The sequence below is a fragment of the Hemiscyllium ocellatum genome, chromosome 8, assembly GCF_020745735.1.
Source record: "Hemiscyllium ocellatum isolate sHemOce1 chromosome 8, sHemOce1.pat.X.cur, whole genome shotgun sequence".
NCBI lineage: Eukaryota > Metazoa > Chordata > Chondrichthyes > Orectolobiformes > Hemiscylliidae > Hemiscyllium > Hemiscyllium ocellatum.
The window spans coordinates 101,679,482-101,707,147 of record NC_083408.1 but is presented as its reverse complement, the minus strand read 5'-3'; the positions used below and the strand labels follow the sequence as shown (position 1 = coordinate 101,707,147).

At 41.6% G+C, this 27,666-nt stretch overlaps 1 protein-coding gene across 1 annotated transcript in view; it reads right to left on the bottom strand.

Moving 5' to 3' along the window:
* The window catches only part of LOC132818217 (latent-transforming growth factor beta-binding protein 2-like), a 437,178-nt gene that overhangs the window by 324,191 nt on the left and 85,321 nt on the right, over positions 1-27,666 (bottom strand). Inside the window, exon 4 of the mRNA XM_060828998.1 lies at positions 2,982-3,181. Within this exon, the coding sequence (XP_060684981.1) occupies positions 2,982-3,181 (200 nt within the window). The remainder of the gene's footprint in view (positions 1-2,981; positions 3,182-27,666) is intronic.

Here is a 27,666-nt window from a genome sequence, read left to right as displayed (position 1 = left end):
ATTTTAGAATGTGTGTGTGTGTCTGTGTGTCTCTGTGTGTGTGTCTTTTTGAGGAGGTTTAACGATTGAATTGTCACTATTTCTGGAGCCATGATATTTTATAAACTATTTTCAGAGACACAGGAACAGGACATAACCAGTACATTCCTCCACTGTCAGTTATAAGAACATACAAATGTCAAAAGAAACATCTGTTTAAATGTGAAAAATACAAATTCAAGCTTCCCAAAAATAAGTCAGTTTCAACTTTCAAAATAGGTATCATGCCACAAATAGCACAGCAACCCAGAAATGCTCATTTGAAAAAGCACAATACTGAATAACAAATTCATAATCAACATGAAAACACATTGTGATGTCTTATGAATATTCATTTAAATAATGCCTAGTTTATAGCCCAATTATAGCTAGGTGGTTCAAATCATATTATAAGAAACAGATATCAAAATATGTCACATAGCAAATCACAATGTAACCACACAAATATTCAACACTCAAGACCATTATAGCAAACTCTCCCGCTCCACGGATGCTGCCTGACTGGATCTGCTATTCCAGCACCACACTTTTCATCTATATTTTAAGGTCACATTGCGGCTGTTCAGGACATTGGTTAGGCCACTTTTGGAATGTTGTGTGCAATTCTGATCTCCTTCCCATAGGAAGGATGTTGTGAAATTTGAAAGCGTTCAGAAAAAATTTACAAGGATGTTGTCAGGATTGGAGGGTTTGAGCTATAGGGAGGGGCTGAACAGGCTGGGGCTGTTTTCCATGGAGCGTTGAATGCTGAGGGGTGACCTCATAGAGGTTTACAAAATCATGAGGGGCATGGATAGGATGAATGGACAAGATCTTTTCCCTGGAGATGGGGAGTCCAAAACTAGACAGCATAGGTTTAAGGTGAGAGGAGAAAGATTTAAAAGGGACCAAAGGCGCGCTTTTTTCACACAGAGGGTGGTGTGTGCATTGAATGAGCTATAGGAGCAGGTGGTGGAGGTGGTTCAATTACTATATTTAAATGGCATCGGGATGGGTAAATAAATACGAATGGTTTGGGGGATTAATAACCAAATGCTTGCAAATGGGCATTAATTTATCTAGCATATCTGGTTGGGATGGACAAGTTGGATCAAAGGGTGTTGTACATCTCTATGACAGTATGACTATAAAATAAAGAACAAAAACTACCAAGAGTTGAGAACAGTTCCACACATGAAACTATCAAGCAAGCTGCTTAGTCAATAAAACAGTGAAATACTTTGGATGCTAGAAATCTGAAATGAATGCAGAATGTGAGAGAAACTCAGTAGGTCTGGAATCACCTAAGGAGAGAGAAACAGAGTTAATGTGTCAAGTCCGCTATGACTCTTCTTCAGAAGAAATTAATCAGGATGTTGCCAGGAATGAAGGGTTTGATATACAAAGAGAGGCTGGAGAGGGTAGGACTTTCACTGGAGCATTGGAGATTGAGGTTTATTAAATCGTGAGAGGTATAGATAAGATGAATGGGAGGTGTCTTTTCTTTGGTGTGGGGGATTTCAAGACGTGGGAACATATTTTTAAGGTGAGAGGAGAAAAATTTTAAAAATACCCTGAAGGGTGATTTTGTTTTACATAGAGAGTGGTATATGTGGGGAATGAACTTCCAAAGGGGGTAGCAGATATGGGTGCAGTTACAATGTTTAAAAGGCATTTTGTTCAGTTCATGAATGAGAAAGGTTTTGAGGGATATGGGGCAGGAGCAGGCAGGTGGGACTAGTCTAGTTTGGGATTACAGTTGGCATGAACTGGTTGGACTGAAGGGTCTGTTTCTGTGCTGTATGACTATGACTCCACCACCATTTGAAACTACTGAAGAGTCATACACAGGATTCAAATTTATTGTCAGTTTAGTCACCTGTTTTATTGATATCATTGCACTGACTGAAGTAGGTCAGACAGAGTTCATATTCCATTGTATAATAAAATTCATCTGGTACTTAAGCTTGTATCGTACTCAGGAATAACATGTTTGCTTCTGGGACATGACATGTAGACACCATGTTTACCTGGTGAATGCTTAATGTGACCAAGTTTTAGATATGTAGATCTGAAATGTTCCAGAACCAAGAAGGGGCTTTGCAAGTGGGAGTGAGGTATATGTGGAAGAATACATCTTGGAAAAAAATCTTTGTTGCATTTCCATCCATGAGCATTCTCCTCCAAAGGTGGACCAGCAAGTTCAACAGCAACCTGATCACTGGCATCACAATTAATGATGGCAATAAGACATCGCTCCAGAAAATGAGGTGCTCTCTTCTTCACAATGCAGAGGACCACCATTGTATCGGGAGCCTAACAATGGAGTAAAGGCACTGGATGTCTGAGATTTGATGCATTCAGGGGCTGACATCTCCAAAGGGGTAGCAGCCCTACTTTGCAGCAACATCACAGAACCTGGATGTCTGATCTCAGTCCCCTCCCTGCCATAGAAGACAGCTCAATTCTGCTTCTCCTGTTGGGCCAAGGAAGTTCGCTTAAAGGTCTCACTTAGTATTGGGCAACAAGGCCATTGTTGATCCTTCCACTTCAGAGTGAACCAAAGCTGATGAGGGAAGATAGTATTGTACCCATGCCATACCCTTTAAAAATCCTTGTCCCCAAACCCATCCTGGGAGAGGACATTAAATTCTGCACAATGTTTTGATTTACTCCAAGTAACTAGATAGTTAGAGAGTAGAACCTTGAGAAGGAGAAATGACAAACTCAAAGAGCAGGATACATGCTTTAGTATTCCCTGCTCCAATAACTGGGGAGTTTCAGAATCAGTAGTATCAGGATGAATGCCCATCATCTCATGTCCATCATTTCAACTGATCAAAATTGTGAAGGAAGCAGAGATAAGACTTGGAAGGAAATAACTTTGGCCCATTTACTAAATTACATCCTTAAAAAAAATGGAAACGATTCTGAGATTTGAAACAAATGTTTTCATCACTCACCTCGTAACAACGGATGCTCATTTTCAATTAACGTTTGCCCATTTGTTGTGAAACGGTTCTGGACCCGTGCCTGCCCATTGCCATTAAATAACGCATTTGTGAGTAGCTGTCCATTTCCATTCGATAGATGTTTCACAGTACGTAATGTTCCAGGCACTTGCTGAGTATTAACAGGCTGTCCATATCTACTCAATGTACTGCTGGAAGGTGAAAAACAAAATCAAATTCAGGCTATGTCTCAAGCTTAAGAAATCGAACCACACAGTGCACTGTAATTAAAAACATTTGAGGCAGATGACAACTTTACTCAGAAAAAAAGATTCAAAGTAAAAGGTTTTCAGTTATACATAAAAAAACAAAAAACAGTCCAGCGTGGGAGCAAATTACGGCAGACACTAGAATCTGTACTGGATGCAGCATATGCTGGAGATCACAGCATGTCAAACAGCATTCAGAGAGAGAGAGAGAGAGAGAGCGCACAAGCTAATGTTTCAGTCTAGATGACTCTTCATCAGAGCACAGCTTAGCTTGCTCTCTCTCCACGGATGCGGTCTGACATGCTGTGATCTCCAGCAGTTGTTGCTTTCGGTAAAGAACAGTACAGCACTGGAACAGGGCCTTTGGCCCACCAGGCCTATTGCAATACACGATGCCTTTCTAAACTAAAAGTTATTACTTCTACGTTATTCATAATGCTCTATCCCCCCTATTCATACATCTGTCAATGTTTCGCTTTCACATTTCTATCGTATCTGCTTTTACCACCTCCTCTAGCAGCACACACCAGGCACTTATCAGCCTCTTAAATAAAAACTTGCTTGTCACATCTCCTTAAAACTTCTGCCCTTTTATAATAAATCTATGTTGCCTGGAAATTGCCATTCTACTCTGGAGAGAAAAAAAGACTTTGACTATCCATGCCATCCACCACTCTCATAATGTTGTAAACTTCTATCAGGTCACCCCTCAGCTTTCGAGATTCAATTGAAAGCAAACCATGGTTGTGCAATCTGTCCTCAGAGCTAATACCCTTCAAACCAGGTAACTTCCCAGTAAACCTCTCCAAAGCTTCCACATCTTTCTAGTCTGGTGACCTGACCTGCACGCAGTAAGAATATCAGAAACACTTCACAAAGGCTTTTAACAAACCAAAGAATTGTGGAAACACTGATCATCATCTGATTTGTTTTTCATCTGATTTATTGTAGTCACATGTACCTAGGTACAGTGAAAAGTTTTGTTTTGTGAGCAGTGCAGGCAGATCATAGCAAATAAGGACATACCGATCATAGGATGCTTAGACAGAGTGAAGCATACAGGTTATAGCTGGACAAAGCAAGATCAACATTATTTGAAGTTAGAGAGGTCCAATCAGCAGCTTAGATTCCCTACAGAATGGAAACAGGCCCACCAAGTCCACACCGACCCTCCGAAGAGTAACCCACCCTGACCCAACCCCCTGATTAATGCACCTGACACTATGGGCAGTTTAGCGTGGCCAATTCACCTGACCTGCACACCTTTGGATGGTCAGAGGAAACTGGAGCACCCAGAGGAAACCCATGCAGACACAGGGAGAATGTGCAAACTCTAGCTGCGGAGAGAGAATCAGAGTTAATATTTCAGATCCCTAACTCTGATTCGGAAATGTGAAATCATAACAAAAAATACTGAAAATGATCAGGTGCAGAAGCATGTGACGAGAGATGTAGAGTTAATATTTCAGATCCCTAACTCTACATCTCTCATCGCATGCTGCTGCACCTGATTGTTTTCAGTACTTTTTTGTTACTATTTCACGTTTCCAGCATTTAGAGTATTTGGACTTTTGCTCTTCGTAACATTTGCCACTGGTGAACTTTTCCGATTTTGATATGATTACATTTTTATTGGGGGGAGGATGGGATGGTTTCAAAAACATTCTTATTAAATTGTGGACCCCTGTAAATCTTAATCGCTCCATTTAAAATGGAGAGGGAATTAGAAATAGATATCAGGGCTACAATGTGAGCAATGATCAGGTGGATAAAACTTAAGAAAATCCAAAGGCATTTCAATACACATTAAATAAGTATTAAGCAAAAGAGGATAACTAGATACAGAATGAAGCCCATTAGGCCCCTAACTGGCAGACTATGGGTTCAGCCAGAAGATACAGGTGAGGGTACTTCCCATTTGCATTCACTCGATGAAGGAACAGTGCATTGAAAGCTTGTGATTTTAAATAAACCCACTGGATTATAACGTGGTGTTGTATGACTTCGGACTTTGTCCACCCAGTCTAACATTCCCTGATGAAGACCTTATGCTTGAAACATCAATCCTCCTGCTCCTCAGATGCTGCCTGACCAGTTGACTTTTCCAGCGCCACATTCTTCGACTCTCCACATCATAAGTTTGCATTCACAGCAGAGAAGGAAGATGTATTGATAGAAATCAAAGAGAACTCTGATATGCTTGAACAAATCACAGCTGAAGAGGAGGAGGAGGAATTAGTGGTTTTAACAGAATTAAAATTGGATAAGTATCCTCGCCCAAGATAACATGCATGCCAGATCAAGAGGTAGAAATTGGAAACACTGAGAATGTTTCTGGTTTCTTCAGAAGAGTTAGCATTTTAAGACTGGTATGACTTTTCAGTTCAGAACTGAATATATCAGGCTCAAAATATTAACCCTGTTTTTCTCTCTTTGCAGATGCTGCCAGACCTACTGAGTTTCTCCAGCATTCTCTGTCTGCTTGTATTCCTTGTATCCCAGATCACTGTGCGGGGTCCTGACATTAACGTTCAATTCTTGTCTGGATACAGGAGAGGTGGTAGAGAACTGGAGGATGCTGGCAGGTGGGACTAGATTGGGTTGGGATATCTGGTCGGCATGGATAGGTTGGACCAACGGGTCTGTTTCCATGCTGTACATCTCTATGACTCTATGACTTGTCTGTTCAGTCCATCTGACAAATCGCAAATGAAATTTAATCATGAAAAGCATGAAGGAGGATTAATAAGGCAAAGGAATACATGTCAAATGGCAGGACCTGAGGAAATATGGAGGATCATAAGGACCTTGATGAGCAGGACTGTAGCTCCATGATGAGAGAAGGTCACTTGGTATGTTGGTTAAGAATGCAATGGGCTACTTGTCATTATTAATTGAGGCATCAAAAAAAGAGCAGGATGGTCAGGATGGATCTGTACAAGACACGAGTGAATCCACAGCTGAAATCCTGAGGGACTACGTAAAAAGGAGGAAGACTTGAAAGCTCCTTTTTTGGCTGCCAGGTGAACATCCGACCATCTCCACCCCGACTGAATCACAAGAATCAGGAAGGCAATGGAACCTCTGTCCCTCCATATTCTATGCCTCCCCTCAAGCACCCACTACCTGGCCTGCTCCTTCATACAGAATAACACTTTGCTGCCTCTAGAGTCAAGGAATCATTCAATGATTCAATTTTGTCTCCTTTGTTCATGGGATGTGAGCATTACTGGCTAGACCAGCATTTATCGCCCATCCAAAATTGCTCAAGGGAAGTTAAAAGTCAACCAAATTCCTATTGGTCTGAAGTCACATCTAGGCCAATCTTAGCAGGACTTATACACTTAATGGTAAGGTCCTAGGGAGTGTTGCTGAACAAAGAGACCTTGGAGTGCAGGTTCATACCTCCTTGAAAATGGAGTCACAGGTAGATAGGATAGTGAAGAAGGCGTTTGATATCCTTTCCTTTATTGGTCAGAGTATTGAGTACAAGAGTTGGGAAGTCCTGTTGCTGCTCTACAGAACATTGGTTAGGCCACTGTTGGAATATTGCATGCAATTCTGGTCTCCTTCCTATTGGAAAGATGTTATGAAACCTGAAAGGGTTCAGAAAAGATTTACAAAGATGTTGCCAGGGTTGGAGGATTTGAGCTACAGGGAGAGGCTGAACAGGTTGGGGCTGTTTTCCCTGCAGCGTCGGAGGCTGAGAGGTGACCTTATAGAGGTTAACAAAATTATATGGGGCATGGATAGGATAAATAGACAAAGTCTTTTCCCTGGGGTCGGGGAGTCCAGAACAAGAGGGCATAGGTTTAGGGTGAGAGGGGAAAGATATAAAAGAGACCTAAGGGGCAACTTTTTCACACAGAGGGTGGTATGTGTATGGAATCAGCTGCCAGAGGATGTGGTGGAGGCCGGTACAATTGCAACATTTAAGAGGCATTTGGATGGGTACATGAATAGGAAGGGCTTGGAAGGATATGGGCCGGGTGCTGGCAGGTGGGACTAGATTGGGTTGGGATATCTGGTCGGCATGGATGGGTTGGACCAAAGGGTCTGTTTCCATGCTGTACATCTCTATGACTCTATAACAGCAGTGGCCTTCCCTAAAGGACATTAATGAGCCAGATGTGATCATCATCATAATCTTAATTTCAGATTTTGTATTGAATTCAAATTCCACCAGCTGCCATGGTGGGATTTGAACCCGGATACCGAAACTCTGGATTAATAGTCATAAAGAACAGAAACAGGCCCTTCAGCTCACCATGCCTATGCCGACCAACAAAGTCTAGCAACAATGCCACCAGGCTATTGCTTCCCACATTGACTAATTTCTCATAATCACACCATATTTTCAGAATTAAATAAGCTTGAGAAAAGTTACCAGCAATGTCTACATGAGTGATATATGACAATGGATGGCACTTTCATTCCTGATACTATGCAGCTAAATTCTATAGAGTATTGGTTTTAATTTTCTAAAACTACTTCAATGTGGATGATCCCATTAGTATGGAAGATCGCAAATTTGATTCCTTTATTCATTTAGGGAGAGAAAGAGACAGAAAGCAGGAAACTGTAGACAAGTCAGTTCATGGAGAAAATGTGTGACGGTTTTAGTAAAGAAGTCATAGCAGGGCATTTGGATAAGTTCAATGTAATTAGGCAGAAACAACATTGTCATGTGTAAAGGGAAATCACATTTGACATAACTTATAAGATCACAGGAATTGACTGACAATTTAAAAGATAAATTACACACTGTTGTTCAAAGCTCCCATATTTATTAATCAAGAATTTAATCCAAGTATGAAAAGTATCTCCAAAGCAACCACAACTATTTGAATAAGAGAGCTATTTTTCCATTTTCTTCTTCAAATAAATCTCATTAACAAGCGGCACTATTTGTATACAGGATCTTATTACAGCATATTCAAGCCTAGATTTATGCAATTTGGGGCCTGTCCATTCTGTTTAATTACACCAACAAGGATTTCACTGTACATTAACTCTTGCCAGAAATTTCATAACTTTTCTGTCACAACAATGTGTTTTTCAGTAAGGGCCAAATGCTGGCAAATAGGACTAGATTAATTTAAGATATCTGGTCGGTATGGACAAGTTGGACCAAAAGGTCAGTTTCCGTGCTCTGACATCTCTGACTCTAAAAACAGATCCAGTTTAGTCTTTGAAAAGCAAATATTTTGCCAGATATTCACCTTTAAACATTTATTTCAGGAAACAGTAAAATGTTATTTTCTGGAATAAGAAAGTACCAGAACTTTAATGTACACATTTTGAAGTTTTAGACTTTAACAATGCAGATTACAATGGTAATCAGGAAACTGTAGGTAAGGCGTTTTTAGCAGTACACGTTCATATCCATGAGAGCCATGTCCTTGATAAGGAAAACACTTCAAAGTAGGTCTTTACCAGAACTATGTAGAGAAGAAAGTGAGGTCTGCAGATGCTGGAGATCAGAGCTGAAAATGTGTTGCTGGAAAAGCACAGCAGGTCAGGTAGCATCTAAGGAACAGGAGATTCAACGTTTTGGGCATAAGCCCTTCTTAAGGCTTATACCCGAAACGTTGAATCTCCTGTTCCTTGGATGCTGCCTGACCTGCTGCGCTTTTCCAGCAACACATTTTCAGTTACAACTATGTAGACCATAGCCTAGGTCTTCTGAGGGATGAGAACTGTCAATGGATTTTCACCTGATCACACATTCCCAGTCTCCTCAATGCTCCTCCCCATTTCTTGTCAGGTCTTTAGAAGCAAGGAAAGGTTTGAGGGCGAATGGTGGCAGGCAACACAGGGTGATGTGCAATGGTGGTTGGACAGGCAGGAGCAACACCAGAAGCTGCAGGCAGTGGAGTTTGCAAATCAATGACTGGTGTTCCTTGTCACATAATCCGAACCACTGGAATCAGGGAGGAGTACTGATTCATGAGCCAGGGGTGGGGAGATAGGTGGTAATCAGTGGGACATCCCCCTGTCCATTTCAAGCTGATGCCTTTTGAATTCATGAGGTCCAGAGTCAATGGCAGAGGAACAGGAAGAGGCACTTGTTTTAAAATGTATTTACTTAGTATCAATGATTCTTCAATATTTTGTAAGACTATTCAATATTTGATCATCTTTGAGATCCAGAATTATCCTCCAAATTTCATCCAAGCTCACATAACATCACTAGATTGTGTGGAGTTCAATACAATCCACTTTAAGAACCATTACCTAAAACAATAGCTTTCATTCTCTAAGACAACCATGAAAAAGATTATTTAATCATGTATCTCATTTACTTTCTAGATAAACTGTTATGAGTCTCTAACTCTGATCTTCTTCATTGGCCTCTAGTCTTCCATTTCTTTTTAAATCCTATATCAATCACCTGTTTGATTCCTTCTGATTAATGGCCTAGAACCCAGATAGCCAACGTATCACCTCCCTCTATCACTTTAGCTCCAGGTTATCTTTTATCTTATCCCATTCAGGGTACATTTTGTAATCGAGACAAATATCTTACAGGAGTTAACAGGGTACAAGATACTATCCTATTGGCTCAGGAATATCAACTGAGAAACCTCTTCCAGAAAACCTCAATGTGAGACACCATTCCCCTTTGCCAAAAAGGTAGTCTCCATAGTTCCAAAGCACAGCTCTCTCATGTGATGGTTTAACCTGAGGGTGAAGGGAGAGGTTGGGAAAGAGAATCCTTCATGAGAACCTCAGCTAGTGCAGGGATGTAACCGAAGCTATTGGCATTACTCTATACTATAAATCAGCCATCCAGCCAACTGAACCAACTGATTCTTGGCTGTAAAATTTATTTCAATACAGTCCCTGATGCCTAAGAAATGTTTATATGCTTTACCAGAGAGAAGGAACAGGCTTCAGCCAGATAGATTTTTAACAGGCACAGTATAATGTAAGTATTCTATTACATTAAAAATACCAGTACATAGATGAGTGGGATTTGACAAGGTTGCTGCTTTTTTTTAATGAACAGATCACTAAGTAATTTTCCATATTGTTGGGTTGATACTAAATTGCTGGTTGGACCGGAACATCTGGAAAAGGGGTATGGCCAAGTCCCAGGCCCCAGTCTTAAAGGAGTACAGCCAGGATGTTGTCAGGGAGAGTAACCCTTGTTGTCTCCAATGTACCCAGGGATTTCATGACAGCACTTGGAGTAAAATAAATTGGCTGAAAGCTGGCATCTATAATGGTGGGAAATGTCAGAAGGACTCCTAACCAGAGATGATTGCAAACTCATCAAAATTGTCTTTTGCATGGGTATATTAGACTCCTCCATAATAAAGGATGTAGCTGTTGATGAAGCTTCTCCTCCTGTTAGTTATTTACCCTCCTGCTCCATTTGTGGGCATGTAACAGGAATGCAAAGCTTTAATTTGATCCTTTGGCTGTGGTATCACTTACCTCTTGATTGTCAATGGGGTATGTCTGCTGTTCAGAATGCATGTAGCCCTGTGTCTGGTGCCATCACATTGGTACCTCATTTGCAGGGAAGACGGTTTCTGGCATGTTCTCCAACACTTATCCTTGAACTAAGGCTGGTCCTTCAGCTTGTTAGAATTGACAGATGGAAGGATATTCTAACCTTTGAGTTTACAGATAGTAACAGAACAGACTTCTGCTGCTGTCTGTCAAAACTGGGACAGTGGGTTTTCCCACAAAAATAGTAAAGCAACAATTTGATGGACATTAAAGTCCTAATTCAGAATACACTGTGTTACTTATTGTCCAAAATGCTACTTTCAAGTCATATTCAGAAGCTCCAATACAACAGCACAGTTGGTGGTGGTTGGTGATGGAAATCAGCAGGAAGAGTTCTTGCCCATGTTTTACTGAAGACATGAGACTTAAAAGGATTTGTCTTGAGGAAGGGAAAGTTCCTCCAAATTTTCTAACCACTATGCTCCATTTCTGGTGAGTCTGCACTGACCCAGGGCATAGGACATGTCCAAGGGATGATGATGGGGGAGTTTGGGGTATTGGTTGTGAAGGGTGTGACTTTGATTCATGTCAGAGTATTAACCATAAGACAAAGGAGCAGAAATTAGGCCACTCAGCACATCGAGTTTGCCCCACTACTAGTTCGACTAGTTTTAACTAACTAGTTTGTGGGACAGCTCTCCTAATTTTGGCACAAGTGAGGAAGACGTTGCAGAATTGACTAATGAGGAGTATTTTGGCATGCGTTTTTCTCACATGTTTGTTACCTGAACCAGTGCTGAGTGACCCGTTCAGTTTTATCCTAATTCAATTTTGTTGTAGCAGTTTAAAAGTGAGGACTGCAGATGCTGGAGATCAGAGTCAAAGAGTGTGGTACTAGAAAAGCACAGCCGGACGAAGGGCTTATGCTCAAAACGTCAACTTTCCTGTTCCTCAGATGCTGCCTGACCTGCTGTGCTTTTCCAGCTCCACACCCTTCGAGCCTGTAGCAGTTTGTACACGTGAGTATCTTTTGTTGGAAATGCATAGATTTATAGGTTTTCAGTAACTGGAATATGGAACCATTTGAACACACCAGGTGAAGAGAGATTTACAATGTGATTTACTGGAAACAAAAAAAAAGTTAAAAAAAAGGTCAAAGAGAAGGTGGTTACCCACTGTTCATAGAAGCCGACTCTGAGGAAAGAATGTCCAGCTAAGCTTTTAAAAAGGAAAGATAAAAGATGATTTCGATAAGATTTGAAGGAACCCGTCGATGCGTGCTGTAGTTTACCAGGCAACAGTCCCTGATCTAAAGGTACATTTTCAGCACATACCCAAGTGTGGTAGTTGAGGAAATTTTGTTGTGCTTTCTCTCTCTCTGTCAGTAAGAGAATAATGCTGAAAGCAAAATAGACCTTTCCCTGGTGAAGTTACGTGAAAAATCTGACAACATTTCATTAGTTAGATTTTGGTTTACCATCCACATCTGAAAGTTAATCAGAGGACCTTCCAGAATTCTACAACTATCAGAAACTGTCATCAATAGGCAATCAAAGGAACTGTGAAAAGTAATTCTACCTTCCAAATTCTTACCTTGGACTTAAAGGGCCATTGTTCTTTCTAGTGGATGGTTTTTCAAAAAGATTTACAAGTATGTTGCCAGGGTTGGAGAGTTTGTGTTATTGGGAGAGGCTGAATAGGCTAGGTCTGTTTTTCCAGAGGCTGAGGGGGAGAACTTATCGAGGTTTATAATATCATGAAGGGCATGGATAGGGTAATTAGTCAAGGTATTTTGCTCAGGTAGGGGAGCCCAAAACTAGAGGGCATAGGTTTAAGGTGAGAGAGGAAAGGTTTAAAAAGGGACCCAAGGGGCAATCTTTTCACACAGAGGGTGGTACATGTATGGAATGAGCTGCCAGAGGAGATGGTGGAGGCTGGTACATTTGCAACATTTAAAAGACATCTGGATGGGTATATGAATAGGATGGGCCAAGTGCTGGCAAATGTGACTGAATTAATTTAGGATACTGGTCAGCAAAGACGAGTTGGACAGAAACTGTGCTGTACATCTCAATGACTCTTGTGATAGCTCTGCAGAGCTGCCATGTTACATCTACATAGCAATGAGTGCATGAAATTAGGGAAATACAGTTGAATGCCACAGTATCTTAATCAATAACTGATTTTGCTACTTATTTTAAAAGGGGTTATTTCTTAACGAACTAATTAAGTTTAAGTTTCTTAAAAAACAAGTCGCTTTTGTTTTAGATAATAGTAATGAACAAATTGACCATTCCTGGTGATTAAAAATAATCACTAATTGGAGCTTGATTGCTTGCACACTCCTCCCATTGTGCTCAGTGTTTTCAGAGGGCAGTTAAGGGTCAACTTAAAGGGTCAGTTGCTAAGAGTCTGGACTCAGCTGTAGGGAAGCAGTTTTAATCTAGCTTTATTTTAATAAATTCCTCCATCTGCCATGCTGAGATGTGAAATCATAGCTCCAGTGCATCTGAGTTACCAGCCCTGTAAAATAAATTCCTACTCAGCTACCATACTGGGAAAAAATAAACCAAATGAAAAGCAAAACTGATCGCAGCAGCAAAAAAGTACTAGAGATGCTGGAAGTTTGAAATAAAAACAGAAAATGCTGGAAGTACTCTGCAGGTCAGACAGCAGTGTCTGACATGAGACAGAAACAGAGTTAGACACATGCAGGTATCATGGGCTGAATGACCTCCTTTTACAGGCATAAGCAAGGCCTGACAGCAGGCTCAGTGATTAGTACTGCTGCCTCGCAGCAGCCGGTTCGATCCCAGCGTTGGTGGCACTCTGCATGCAGTCTGCACATTCTCTCTGTATCTGTGTGGATTTTCTCCCACAATCCAAAGAGGTACAGGTTAGGTGAATTAGCTGTGAGAAATGCAGGGTTTTGGGATGGTTCTGGTTGGGGATTGCTCTTCTGCAGGTCAGTGTTGACTCGCTGGGCTGAATGGCCTGCTTCCACACTGTAGAGATTTGAGGTGTTCCTGCAATATTCCACCAGATGTGACCAATTAAAAACAGTGGACCGACTTGCAAGAAAAGAGTGACCCCTTGTGGAAGACATGCCAAATGGGCCAGTGAGGCATGTCTTATTGTTACAGCCAATGAGGCAGGTCCAGGCAACTCGGGCAGTGAACACTGTTGTGGTGATGCAGCACCACATGGGAGGCTATAATTACCATTAGCTCCTCCTCCTTCCATGGAGCCTTCAGAAAAGAAAGGACCTTGAGAAACTGAGCAAGTGATTAAGACGGCTAATGGGATGACAAGAGAAATTTAACATAAACATAAGGAGGCTTCAAATCACACAAGGCATCAGTGAGACCACATCTCAAATATGGTATACAGTTCTCGTCTCACTTAATTAAGTGTTGATTAAATAGGTACAGGTATCCCCCGCAATGCGAATGTTTGCTTTACTTTGTTTCCTCCGGGTGCTCCGGTTTCCTCCCACAGTCCAAAGATGTGCGGGTCAGGTGAATTGGCCATGCTAAATTCCCCGTAGTGTTAGGTAAGGGGTATGGGTGGGTTGCGCTTCGGCGGGTCGGTGTGGACTTGTTGGGCCGAAGGGCCTGTTTCCACACTGTAAGTCTAAGTCTAAGTCTAAAAGACCTACATTAGTACCTGTTTTCGCAAATCCAAAGAGGACTTTTGCTTTTATGAAAAACGGTGATACTTTTTACCATATAAATTAAGCTTTCCACCATTTTTGGTTTACGATAGGTTTCCTAGGAATGCTGTACTTTCGGATAGCCGGAGCTACCTGCAGAATGAGCAGCTGTCTTCTGAAAAAATATTGGACAGACTTGGCTGGTTTCTACTGGAGTTTCAAAAGGTGAGAGGTGATTTGCTTGAAATATAAAACATTCTGAATGGTCTTGAATGTGGAAAGGGCCATTCCTCCAATAGGTAAGTCTGAAACTAGTGGACGCTGTTATAAAAATTAACAGCTGTGCTTTAAGGATAGGAATGAGGGAAGTTTCCATTTCCCTCAGAGGGTTGAGAGATTCTGGAATGAGGTGGATGGACGGTCATTGAATATTTTACCGGCATAGGTAGAAAGATTCCTGATTGGTGAAGGATGAGGGGGTGGGGGTGGGTGAGGGTGGGGTGAGGGTGGGGGGTGGCAAATGAGTATCTGGGCTTCAAGACACTGAATATATCATCCTTCCTCGGGCAACGGACTGTGTGGCGTTTGCATGGGTTTTCCTTGAGGTGGTCCAATTTCCTCCCACAATCCAAAGATGTGCAGGTTAGGTGGATTGGCCACGCTAAATTGACAATAGCTTCCGGAGATGTGTAGGTTAGGTGTGTTAGCCATAGGAAATGCGAGATTATGGGGATGGGATGGGAGTTGGGTCTAGGTGGGATGCTGTTCAGGAGGGTCGATGTGGCGCAATGGGCTGAATGGCCTGCTTCCACACTGTTGGGATTCTATTATTCTAATATCTGTGATCTTATTGAATGATGGGAGTAGAATGAAAGGATCAAGTGGCCTTCTCCTGCTCCCAATTTGAATGAAACCATTAGGGAACTAGAGAAATCCCTATGTAGCACAGGGCCAGTCTGACTCTGCTAAAATGCCAGCAGCCTGGTAGAATGGCCATCCAGAGGTTAATTAATGAAATAAATGAGTAACCTGACTCCAGGTAGCAAGTAGCCAAACTGCAGAGTTCCCATCATGAGTGGGAGCTCTCCCTTGTGGCATAAAGATGTTGGACCTTTCTCCCACATCACCATTTTACCAACTCTTCTGTCTTCCATCATCTAATGAAATACCAGCCCACATTTCAGCAAGGTGACATTACTTCAAGATATTTCTGTGTCCAACATTGCAGAGATCCCAGCAGCACTGCAAAAACACAACCATTTACCCTTCACATAATTTCTTGTCAATCTTTAAAGAAATAACTTTCTGTTTTTAGAGCAATGTCCACCGTCCATTTCATCTGTTGCAGTAGTTCGTAAAGACATACGTCACTTTTATTCCAGCCACAGAATGATTTACTCTACACAAATTGTACTTTGTTGTTATTAACATCTACTGAGTAGCACAAAATATCAGCCAGAACAGTCACATTTTGAGTCGAGTTTTGATTCATTTTTGCTCAAAATACTTTTAGATTTGTTTTCCAGCTGTTATTAAAGCCAACTTGTTAAAAAAATTCAAATCATTGCTGAATAAATAATACCATATGCTCTCTTTTATGACTTATTTTTTTACAAGAGCTGAAAACAGCCTCAATAAATTTTCAGATCAACAGACAACATTGCAACCCACAAAAAATTAAAGGTTCTTTTCAGGTACAATGGGCTAGAATTTGCTTTACCCCAAGTTTTGGTTGGGGGCAGGGGTTAATGATTCACAACCGGCTTCTACTCACTGAAATAGAGATGGATGTATCTCTGTCTACCCACTTCATTGGGCTAATAGTAGCGTTGAACAAAGCAGCACCTTCGCTGCCCTGTGGAACATTACAGTTTCCGCACAGAACGAGGGAGCTTGCCAAAGCTTTTTGGCGCTCTCGCCTTTCAAGCAGTCTGGTCCGATCAAAATAAAAAGGCTCCTTGCCTCATTAAATTGAGAGATTCTGCACCTGAAAATCGTGACAACGGGAATTTATTTTGAAGTGCTGGAAGGCCATCAGGATGGTTGAGGGAAGGGGGAAGAACAAACAGGAGCACACTCTTTGGGAGAAAAATGCCCTGTGTTTGGTGCCAGGGTCCTGACAACCTGGTTTAAGCAGGTGGATGAAGGCATTCCCACAATCCACTGTTGCTCATTATACCAATAAAGGTCTCACTCTGCTCAATGAATTACATTGGAATGATCCTGGTCTGGGAGGGATTGTTTTATGTGGAAAAGCTATATAATTTGGAATCCTAATCACAGTCAAAACGTGTGGTGCTGGAAAAGCACAGCCGGTCAGGCAGCATCCAAGGAGCAGGAGTGTCGATGTTTCGAGTGGAAGCTCTTCATCAGGAATGTGGAGCTAATGAATATGCTTTACCAGCACCACACTTTTTAACTCTGATCTCCAGCATCTGCAGTCCTCACTTTCTCCTGGAATTCTACTCATTGCAGTTTAGAAGAACGAGAGGTGATCTCAAAAATATTAAGGATTTTTGAGGGTGAATACTGAAATGATGTTTCTCCCTCATAGGCAATAAAGCACCAGAGGGCACTGACACAGAATAAAGGGGCGCCAATTTAAGACTGAGATGAGGAGCAATTTCTTCTCTCAGAGAGTTGAGAGTCTTTGGAACTCCTTGCCACTGAGAGCAGTGGAGGAAGTGTCCTTGTCTATATTTAAGGGAGAGATAACTTCTTGATCAGGAATGAGGAAAGGACAGGAAAGTGGATGTGTGAAGTGTTGGATCTGCCATGATCCTATTGATTGGTGGAGCAGGGCTCAAGGGGCCGAATGGCCTACTCCTATTCTTATCATTCAGACAGCAGGTCTCCATGGAATACAGGTCTCGCACCTCCCAATCACACACTCTATCTCACCTATAACTATCTACCAATTCATCCGGCCCGCACCTCTTACTTTCAGTCACAGAGTGATCACAGGCACAGTACCATCCGCCATCTCTAAAACTCTGCCCTCCCTTGCTGGAGAGGATAGACAATCATATCGGAGAGAGGGGACATTAGCAACTTCATTCCCTAAGCCCTTTGAAACAGATTGTGTTCTACATCATGCGGCTGGAGATACCACAGCCCACTTGGAGCAGAAACTATACCAGATGACAGTAAGCGTCAGTCGTAGATCTTTCTTTTTTAACTTTTCTATTCACCCTCCATCCTGAATTATACCAGCTAGTTCAAGCTGATGATGTTGCAACCATCAATCTCCTGACTTGCTCCCACCCTCCGTCCTTACTCTACTGCGTCCAGGAACAGAACGTCCCTCGTGACAACCACAACAGAGGCAGAAGGGAGAGGAAGAAAGACGTTGCCTGGATTGGAGAGTATTCTTTATAAGGAGTGGTTGGACAAACTTGGATTGTTGCTACTAGAGCACCGGAGGCAGAAGGGTGACCTGAGAGAAAGCTGTATAATTGTTGGAGACACGGCTAAGATGTACAGTCTTTTTCCCCAGGATGGAAATGTCAAATTGGCTGAAAGTGAGAAAGGGAAAGTTTAAAGGAGATATGCGAGGCAAGGATTTTTTCCATAGAGAGTGGTAGTGCCTGGAACGTGCTGCCACAGTAGACACAACACTAACATTTAAGGGACACTTAGACAGACACATGACCAGGCAGGGAAGAGAGGGATACAGACCATGTACAGGCAGATGGGATTAGCTTAAAATAATCAGCACAGAAATGATTGGCCAAAAGGTCTACTCCTGCGCCGTAGTGTTTTATGTTTGAAGAAGAATGACAAGTGCCATTACTTCATTGTCCAAACAATGTCACTGGCTCAAATACTTGCACTGTGGGGAGTTCAGAGACCCACATAGAACACAATGAGCCATGAAGAATGGGTTGCAACCAGGTCAGAGAGAGAAAGGGTAGCTTTTCTGCCAGCACCCTGGGTGCAAAGGAATTCTTCTGCAGAACAATCAGACAAAGATTTGGATGGAGCAGCATAGAAAGGAATGTAAATGAAAATCCATCCTGAGATGTTTGGAGCTTGGGCAGGCCTGCTAGACAGGCAGTGTTATTAGAACAGGATCACGCCATTCAGCCCCTTGAGCCTGTTCTACATTCAGTTCGATTATAAGATTCAGGTATGAACTCAGCTCATGTTAATTTTGGACAAGTCAGATCTCAGAGTTAAACCTAGCTTGTTAAATCCTAACTTAATTTTATTTTAACCAAGGAGATCAGTGACTAAATTCATTCTCATGGGCCCGGTCATTTATAAACATTTTATTCCTTTTTGTTTTTTAAAAAAAGAACAAAGTGAAAATAGCATATTTGGAAATTAACTAGAAAACATTTCATTACAGACATCAGAAAATGATTCCAAACTCACATTATCCCTTTTATATTAGTAAGCTGCTGGTGGTGATAGCCTAGCAATATTATCACTGGACTATTAATGCAGTGACCCAGGTAATGATCTGGGAGCCTGGGTTCAAATCCTGCTATGTCCAATAATAGAATGTGAATTCAATAAACATCTGGAATTAGGAATATAACGATAGCTGGTGATGACTGCCATCTGGTTTACTGATGTCCTTTAGGAGAGGCATCTGTTGGCCTATATGTAACTCCAGACCCTCTGGGCGATTAGGGATGGTGACCTCATCAGTGATACCCACAACTTGTGACTTGATTAAAAAGACAGACATGAAGACTTGCCACTACCTCTGCATTAAAGTTGTCTTACACAGACAGGCTAGGACAGCTGCAATCAGCTACCTCACTACAAAGTTCTGGTAGTAACTGATGCTTTTTTTTTAAACCCTTTCATCTAGGTGTCTCAGTCCTAAGACATCTGAAACCTGAACTCATTGGGCAGACTCTTGGTTCATCCAATCCACATTGACCCCAGTCTCCTCAGGTTTCTTTCATTCATTCAGAGGACGTGGGTGTGGCTGAATAGGCCAGCAGGAATTACACATCCGTAGTTGCCCTCAAAGAGAGTGCCTTCGTAGCTATTTCTGAAGGTCGTTAAGAGGCAATCACATTGCTGTGGGTTTGGGGTCACATGTTAGGTTAGACTAGGTAAGAATGGGAGATTTGCTTCCCCAGCAGATATTAATGAGCCGGATTTTTGTTTAGGACAATGGTTACACAGTCACTATAAGCTTGTAAGACCAGATTTTTAATTGCAGTTCATTCAAATTTCACCATACACCATGTTGGGATTCTAACCCAGGACCTTAGCCTCAGGTTCTGCATTACTAGACCTGTGACACAATCACTTCCTTTCAGAGCAATACTGGAAAAGAACTGGTGGGCACAGCAAAGAACCCCCAAGCACTGTAGACAATGGAAACATTGTATCTGAAGGTGACGTAGCTGTCTCTATATGTCAAACGTTACTTCTATGATGGGATAGTACAAAGGTGCCCCTATGCTTGAGCAGCCAGTCTCTTGGTCTTCCTGACTGCCTGGAGATAAACGGTTTGTAGGATTGACTGACATATACGGCCAAACAAACTCGAAACAGGAGTAGGCCATTCAGCCCTTTTAGCCTGTCCTCCACTCAATAAAATCATGACTGATTGGATTGCAACCTGAAATCCACATTCCTGCCCGTCCCTCTGACAGGGTTTTCTAGTCAATGGTGAAGGTTAAGACCATAAGGAACAGGAACAGAGGTTGGGAACACTTCATCGCAGACATCAGAAAGTGATTCAAACTCACCTTGTTCCTTTTCTCTCAGCAAGATCCTGACAGACCTTGTTCAGCCCATTGTGCCTGCTCCACCATTCAATAGTGTCATGGCTGATCGTTTAATAATAATCTACCTCTGCATTAAGGATCCCACTTTAACCACCCTTTCAGGAAAGCGAATTCAAAAAACTCATGACCTTAAGAAAAATTTGCGTCTCATCTTGGTTTTAAATGGACAACATCAGATTTCTTAACAATGTTGCCTAGTTCGAAGTTCTCCCATAATAGGCAACATCATCTCCACATCTACCATGACAAGATCTCTCAGGAACTTGTTTTTCAATCAAGTCACCTCTTAGTCTAAACTACAGCTGATACAAGCCTGGCTTATCCAAAGCACTGATAAATTAGCTGTACATTTTAATGTTGTCATATGACCATTGTCACTAATGTGACAATGGCATTGTCCTTTGCAAGTTAAATCATTGATTTCTATTTATAAATTGTAAAAGCAGTCAGGGAAGAAATGAACACAAGTACAAAACATCTTTGTCATTCAGCAAGGCATAACGGACCATGAATTATGGTTTGTTATTCATGCATCACATTCTAGAGCTAACAGTTATGTTCTATGAATAATATATGTTGCATAGCCAAATATTTACATTACAATGGCACTTCATTACAAGGGCTTAACAATGCACTTTAAGTTTTGGAAAATGGTTAAATTTGGCTTGAAGTTAATGGATCATTTCTCTATTATTTTTGTGGGCACATTATTTAACTGGGAACAATTGGTTGAAACAGAATGTTTTTGTCTAAATGAAGGTATGTACTAACATATCATTGGCTCAAATTTATGTCTTGCTTGCAACAAAAGCCAATCAGTAATAAATTTACCATTAATGTTTGTGTTCGTTTTTGCTGAAGCATTCTGATGAAAGCAATATCAAACAATGAGAGTTAAAGTTTGTTTAAAAACTTTACACTGAGCTCTCCAATTTCTCCTTCCCTAATTCCTCCATTGGAATAAAGAGTACCACACCATGGCTCTCAGACTTTTCTCAAACTGAATCCTCCATGCCAGTGAAGCTTGTCTCTCTCCCTATGATACACCACAAGTGACTGCTCTTCAACAGAAAGCCCAATCTCTCTGAGCATAACAGCCTTTCAAACATAGTTTGCAAGCTTACTGACTAGAATAATGAAGAAGACATTTGGAATGTTTTCCTTTATTGGTCAGTGCATTGAGTATAGGGGTTTGGAGGTCATGTTGCGGCTGTACAGGGCATTGGTTAGGCCACTGTTGGAATACTGCGTGCAATTCTGTTCTCCTTCCAATCGGAAAGATGTTGTGAAACTTGAAAGGGTTCAGAAAAGATTTATAAGGATGTTGCCAGGGTTGGAGGATTTGAGCTATAGGGAGAGGCTGAATAGGCTGGGATTGTTTTCCTTGGAGCATTGGAGGCTGAGGGGTGACCTTATAGAGGCTTATAAAATCATGAAGGGCATGGATAGGATAAATAGGCAAGGTCTTTTCCCTGGGTTGGGGGAGTCTAGAACTAGAGGGCATAGGTTTAGGGTAAAAGAAGAAAGATATAAAAGGGTCCGAAGGGGCAACGTATTTTACACTGAGGGTGGTGTGTGTATGGAATGAGCTCCTCAAGGAAGTGGTGGAGGCTGGTACAATTACAACATTTAAAGGAAAGGGATGGAGATATGAATAGGAAGGGTTTAGAGGGATTTGGGCCAAGTGCTGGCAAATGGGACTAGATTAGGTTCGGAAATCAGGTTGGCATGGACTGAAGTGTCTGTTTCCGTGCTGTACACCTCTATGACTCGATGACCTCTTCTGCTTTTATATCATTGCAATCCACTGCTGAGGGAATGCTTTCAGGATCATGACTCACCAATGTGCCCTGGGATTGCCCTATAAAATGGCACGGGCCTTTTTTTAAAAAAAATATTCAGAAGTGCTCTTACATGTGAACATTTCCCCCCCAAATCAACAAACCACGCGTAGTATTATTTGCATCTATTAATCAAAATTAGGGGGCATAATTTTATGGTGAGAGGAGAATGATTTAAGAGGGTCCTGAGGGCCAATGTTTTTGCACATTGGGTGGTTCATGTGTGGATTGAGCTGCCAGAGGAAGTGGTGGGTACTGGTATAGTTATAAGAGTTAAAGAAGACATTTGGGTAGGTACGTGAATAGGAAAGGTTTAGAAGGATATGGGCCAAACGTAGGCAAGTTGGAAAAGTCCAAATTGGCAAACTTGTTTGGTATGGATGAGTGGGACCACAGGGCTGTTTCCATGCTATCCGACTCCATGACTCTATAACTGCAACCAGTAAATCACCCACATTTTCCAATTGATTAATTTACATGCAAAGTCCCATTAAGGCCAGTGCAAACTATCAAAGGTGAGGAGCGGGGTGGGCAGGCACAAGCAGTGTTAAACTTTAACGTATTGCTACTTTAATTAACTTGATTAGTCATTATTTAGTCATTAGCCCTAAATGTGGATTCCAAATTTGCACTTCTTTGACCAAGCACTGGACCCCAATTGAAATTCCACATGAATGAGCCCATTCCAGGCAGCAGGTGCAAAGTGCAATTTATGACAAAACCATTTGGAGAGTGTACTTGGGGCATATGAAATCTTTTGTCAAAATGATATGTAGAGCATGAATCTGATACAGGATAACGCGCGGTCCAGCAGTGTGAGTAGGCTATAACATCGCTGAAGAATTAGCGAATGGTATTCTCAAGAACACTTGCCTCCGTTCACAATAGCACGATTCTAGTGGGGATCAGTTCATGTGCTTCGTTCCACGCATGTGTGATGTCAGCTGCCAACAGAGCAACTTTCTGTGAGAGGTACTGTACGAAAGCAGCTTTCTTACATTTATTAAATTACTGTGTTAAATTTACTTTTGTTTCATTAATAAGTATGATTTCAATCTTGATTCAGACTGTGCTATATTTTGTGTTACACTTTTGAGTGATTTTTGAGCGATCAGGAGTGATATTTTTTGCTAGGTCTGCCCCAGCCCCACTTTTCCCATCGGCCCCATTATTTATATTAAGCGATTTCTATTAAGCGAGGTTTTGTTGGAATGCAACTATGGTATTACAGGACAACTACCAGTAGCTGAAAGCCAAACGTTATGCAAGGATTTCACCTCATGCTCCTACTTTTTCTGAAATCAACCATCGCCTGTTATTGGACGGCAAGGGGGCTCAGTGGTTTGCACTGTTGTCTCATGGCACCAGGGATCTGGGTTCGATTCCAGCCGCAGGTGACTGTGTGGAGTTTGCATGTTGTCTCTGTGTCACCAGCAGGGATCAGTTGAGTTTCTCATTTGTATAAATGATTTGGATGAGAATATGGAAAGCATGATTAGTAAGTTTGTGGACGACACAAATTGGTGGCATAGTGGACAGTGAAGAAGGTTTTCTTAGATTACAAAGGGACCATGATCAAATGGATCAATGGGGTGAAAAATGGCAGGTGGAGTCCAATCTGGATGAGTCAAGGTGTTGCATTTTGGAACAACAAACAAGGGTAAGGCTTATACAATTAGTGGTAGGGCCTGAGTAGTGTTGTAGAACAGAGGGACCCAGGGGTTCAGGTACATAATTCTTTGAAGTTTGCATCACATATAGACAGGATAGTTAACAAGGTGTTTGACACGCTTGTCTTCATTGCTCAATCTAATAGATTGGGAGTTGGGATGTCATGTTGAGGTTGTACAGGATATTGGTGAGGCCTCTTCTGGAGTACTATGTCCAGTTCTGGTCGGCCAGTTATAGGAAGGATATTATTAAGCTGGAAGGTTCAGAATTTACCAAGGTTTTTGCAGGATATGGATGGTTTGAGTTATAGAGAAAGGCTGAATAGGTTGGGACTTTTTCACTACAGCCTAGGAGGTTGAGAAGTTTATAAAATAATGAGAGGTATAGATAGAGTTATTGGGAGTTGTTTTTACCCCAGAATGGGCAATTTCAAGATTAGGGAGCACATTTCTAACGTGAGATGAGAGAGATTTTTTTTTAAAATGAGGCTTTTTTTTACAGAGAGAGTGTAACGAACTTCCTGAGGAAGTGGTGAATGTGGGTACAGTCATAACATTTAAAAGGATAACATTGGAGGGATATAGGCCAGGAGCAGGCAGGTGGGACTAGTTTAGCTTGGGATTATGTTTGACACGGACTGGTTGGACTGAAGAGTCTGGTTCTGAGCTGTATGACTGTATAACTCTATGTGCAGGTTCGGTGGTTTGGCCATACTAAGTTGCCCATAATGTCCAGCGATGCGCAGGCTCGGTATGTTAGGCATGGAAAATGCAAGATTATAGGGTAGGGGGTGCATATGGGTGGGATGCTCTTTGGAGGGTTGGTGTAGACTCAATGGGCTGAATGGCCTGCTTCCACAATGTAGCGATTCTATGAAATTCTCTAGAATTCTCTGTGTTAGCATCAGGTTTCCTGCATCTGAACTATCTTGCTTGCAACAGATTACTTTTCACCATTTGATTGCTTGTCAGATTACCATTTTGCCATGTTAACTTTATCAGAGATCAGTCTTTTCCTACCTCAGAATTCCTCAACTGTCTCAACCATAAGATAACAAAGATGTGAAGTGTTCACAGTAAAACATCCTGTCAAATTAGTCACAAATATCTACACAGTTCAAACCACAAAGATGCCAATTATAACACCTGAATATCGGTATTTCCTTTATTCTGGTCTCCAATTCACAACTAAGAAGGGAGAATAGTCAAAAGAATGAAATAAAATAATCACAGGTATAGCATTCAGAATGGCTAGGTACTGATACAGAGTAATTATTATTCATAAGAATTAGAATTCACTTCATTTTCAAGTACTCAAGTTGAAAGTTTACAAATCGCCACTTACAGTGCCATTATAGGTACAAAGGTACCTGGGTACAGACTCTTAAATACAAACTCTTCAGGGAAATTTAGGACAATTACTGTACAACCAAATGAATCACAGACGTTGTAAATGGTAGCAACATCCTTGTGGTTTGTAATCATCCAGACCAACAAAGCTGTGTAACAATTTGAATTCTCTCCTTGTTATCTGATATTTAAAATTAAATACAAACTATGTGATTTAAATAAAATGATTATGCATCACTCTTTTTATTCCATGAATGTACTGATCCAGAGCATAATCATTGCAATATGTGTGCTGTGACACTGATTTGAATTTTGCCATGGTAGTAATGGCAAAATGGTCAGTGATTGTCATCATTACTCCACTGAAACTGATAGCAACGTTGATACCTACTCTTGCAAAGCATAACTTACAAATCCAAAAATAACTGTCAATACTTCCATCCATCCTCAGAGGGAAGGAGGTTAGGAATTCACAGAGAGCTGCCAATGGAATCGATGGGAATTTTGCAGTAATCCTCAGTAAATGCTGTGAAATCCTTGGAAGTCTTGGCAAAGTTGAACCTCAACAAGCTAACCTGTTCACTATGCCCTTTAGTGAAAAAGATAACTTCTGCTTTTTACTTGGTCCAACAAACACTGTACTCTTTTTATGTTTCTGGGCTTTCTGATTGTGGACTGCAATTAGAGAACAACTGGTTTAAAAGCCAAAGGGTTGTGGAAAGAATGCTGCACTTTTTAAAAAGCGGGTGATGTGACACTCATTGTAAGTGTTGTTTACACAGCTGTTTGGGCAGCGGGGAAAACCTCGACACTGATGCACTGGACACAAGAACGAAGAGCTGGAGTAGGCCTCAAGCCTGCTCTGCCATTTCATATGATCGTGGCTGATCTCAACTTAGTCTCAAATCCACTTTCCTGCCCGCCCTCCGTAACCCTTTAACCCATGACTCACTAAAAATCTATTTCCTCCTTAGATGTACCAGCATCCACCACACTCTGGGATAGTGAACTCCACAGATCCACAACTCTGAGAGATGTAGGTCCTCTTCATCCCTGTTTTAAATATGCTACTAAGTCCTCTCATTCTGGATCACCCCGTGTGACGAAACATCCTTCCTACTTTCTCAATCCCCTTTAGTGTGTCGTATACCTCAATTAGATGTACTCTCATTCTTCTAAACTGCAGTCAGTATCGGCCTAAACTGGTCAGTCTCTCCTCACAAGACAAACCATTTATTACTGGAAACAATCCAGTGTACTTCCTCTGAACTGTCTCCAAACCAGCTACATCCCTCCTCCATTAAGACTACCAAAATTGTATGCAGTATTCAAGGTTCAATGTCACGTATTGGACACCATCATTTGAAGGTCCTGATTTTTCTTAAACACCCGATATGACATAACAAACACTGCCCAATAGGCAAGAACGGAAAAACAAAAACCAAGGATGTTGAATGTTGAACTCAGCTCTCATTTTTTGGTAAAATAAATCGATCACCAAACTAATAAGTTGTTACAACACACACCTGCCCATCAAAGGTAGCTAACCACAACTAAATCAAACAAAGGAGGAGACTATAACAAAAATCAAAGAGGCAGTTGGAAACCATGGAAATCATGCCTCATGAATGTGATTGTGGTTTTTGAAGTAGTAACAAAGAGGATTGACGAGGGCAGTGCGGTGGATGTAATGTGTATGAACTTGAGTAAAGCTTTCGACAAACTTCCTCATGGTAGCTTGGTTAGCAAGGTAAGATCACATGGAATACAGGAAGAACTAGCCATTTGGATACAGAACTGGCTCAAATATAGGAGGCCGAGGGTGGTTGTGATGGGTTGTGTCCAGTGGTGTGCTACAAGGATTGGTGCTGAGTCCACTGCTTTTTACATTTATACAAATGATTTGGATGTGAACACAGGCGGTATGGTTAGTAAGTTTGCAGATGCCACCAGAATTGGAGATCTCGTGACCAGCGAAGAAGTTTACCTCAGACTACAACAGGACCTTGATCAGAGGCCAATGGGCCGAGGAGTGGTAGATGGAGTTTAATTTAGATAAATGTGAGGTGCTGCATTCTGGAAAGGTATATCAAAGGAGGACTTGTACCCTAATGGTAAGGTCTTGGGGAGTGTTACTGAACAAACAGACTTCAGATTGTAGGTTCATAGTTCCTTGAAAGTGGTGTCACAGGTAAACATTGGTGTCAGAGGAACAGAAAGTGAGGACTGCAGATGCTGACAGGTTAGTGAAGATGGCTTTTGGTATGCTTACCTTCATTGGGAGATCATATTGCCGCTGTAGAGGACATTTGGAATATTGTGTGCAGTTCTGGTCTCCCTCCTATGGGAAGGAATTTGTGAAACTTGAAAGGGTTCAGAAAAGATTTCCAAGGATGTTGCCAGGGTTGGAGGGTTTGAGCTACATAGAGAGGTCGAATGGCTGGGCTGTTTTCCCTGGAGCATCGGAGGCTGAGGGGTGACCTCATAGAGGTTTATAAAATCATGAGGGGCATGGATAGGATAAATAGACAAAGTATTTTCCCTGGGGTGGGGCATGTCCGAAACCAGAGGGCATTGGTTTAATGGAAAGATTTATAAGGGACCTAAAGGACAACTCTGTCCATGCAGAGGTGGTGCTTGTATTGAATGAGCTGCCAGATGAAGTGGTGGAGGCTGATACAACTATAACATTTAAGGG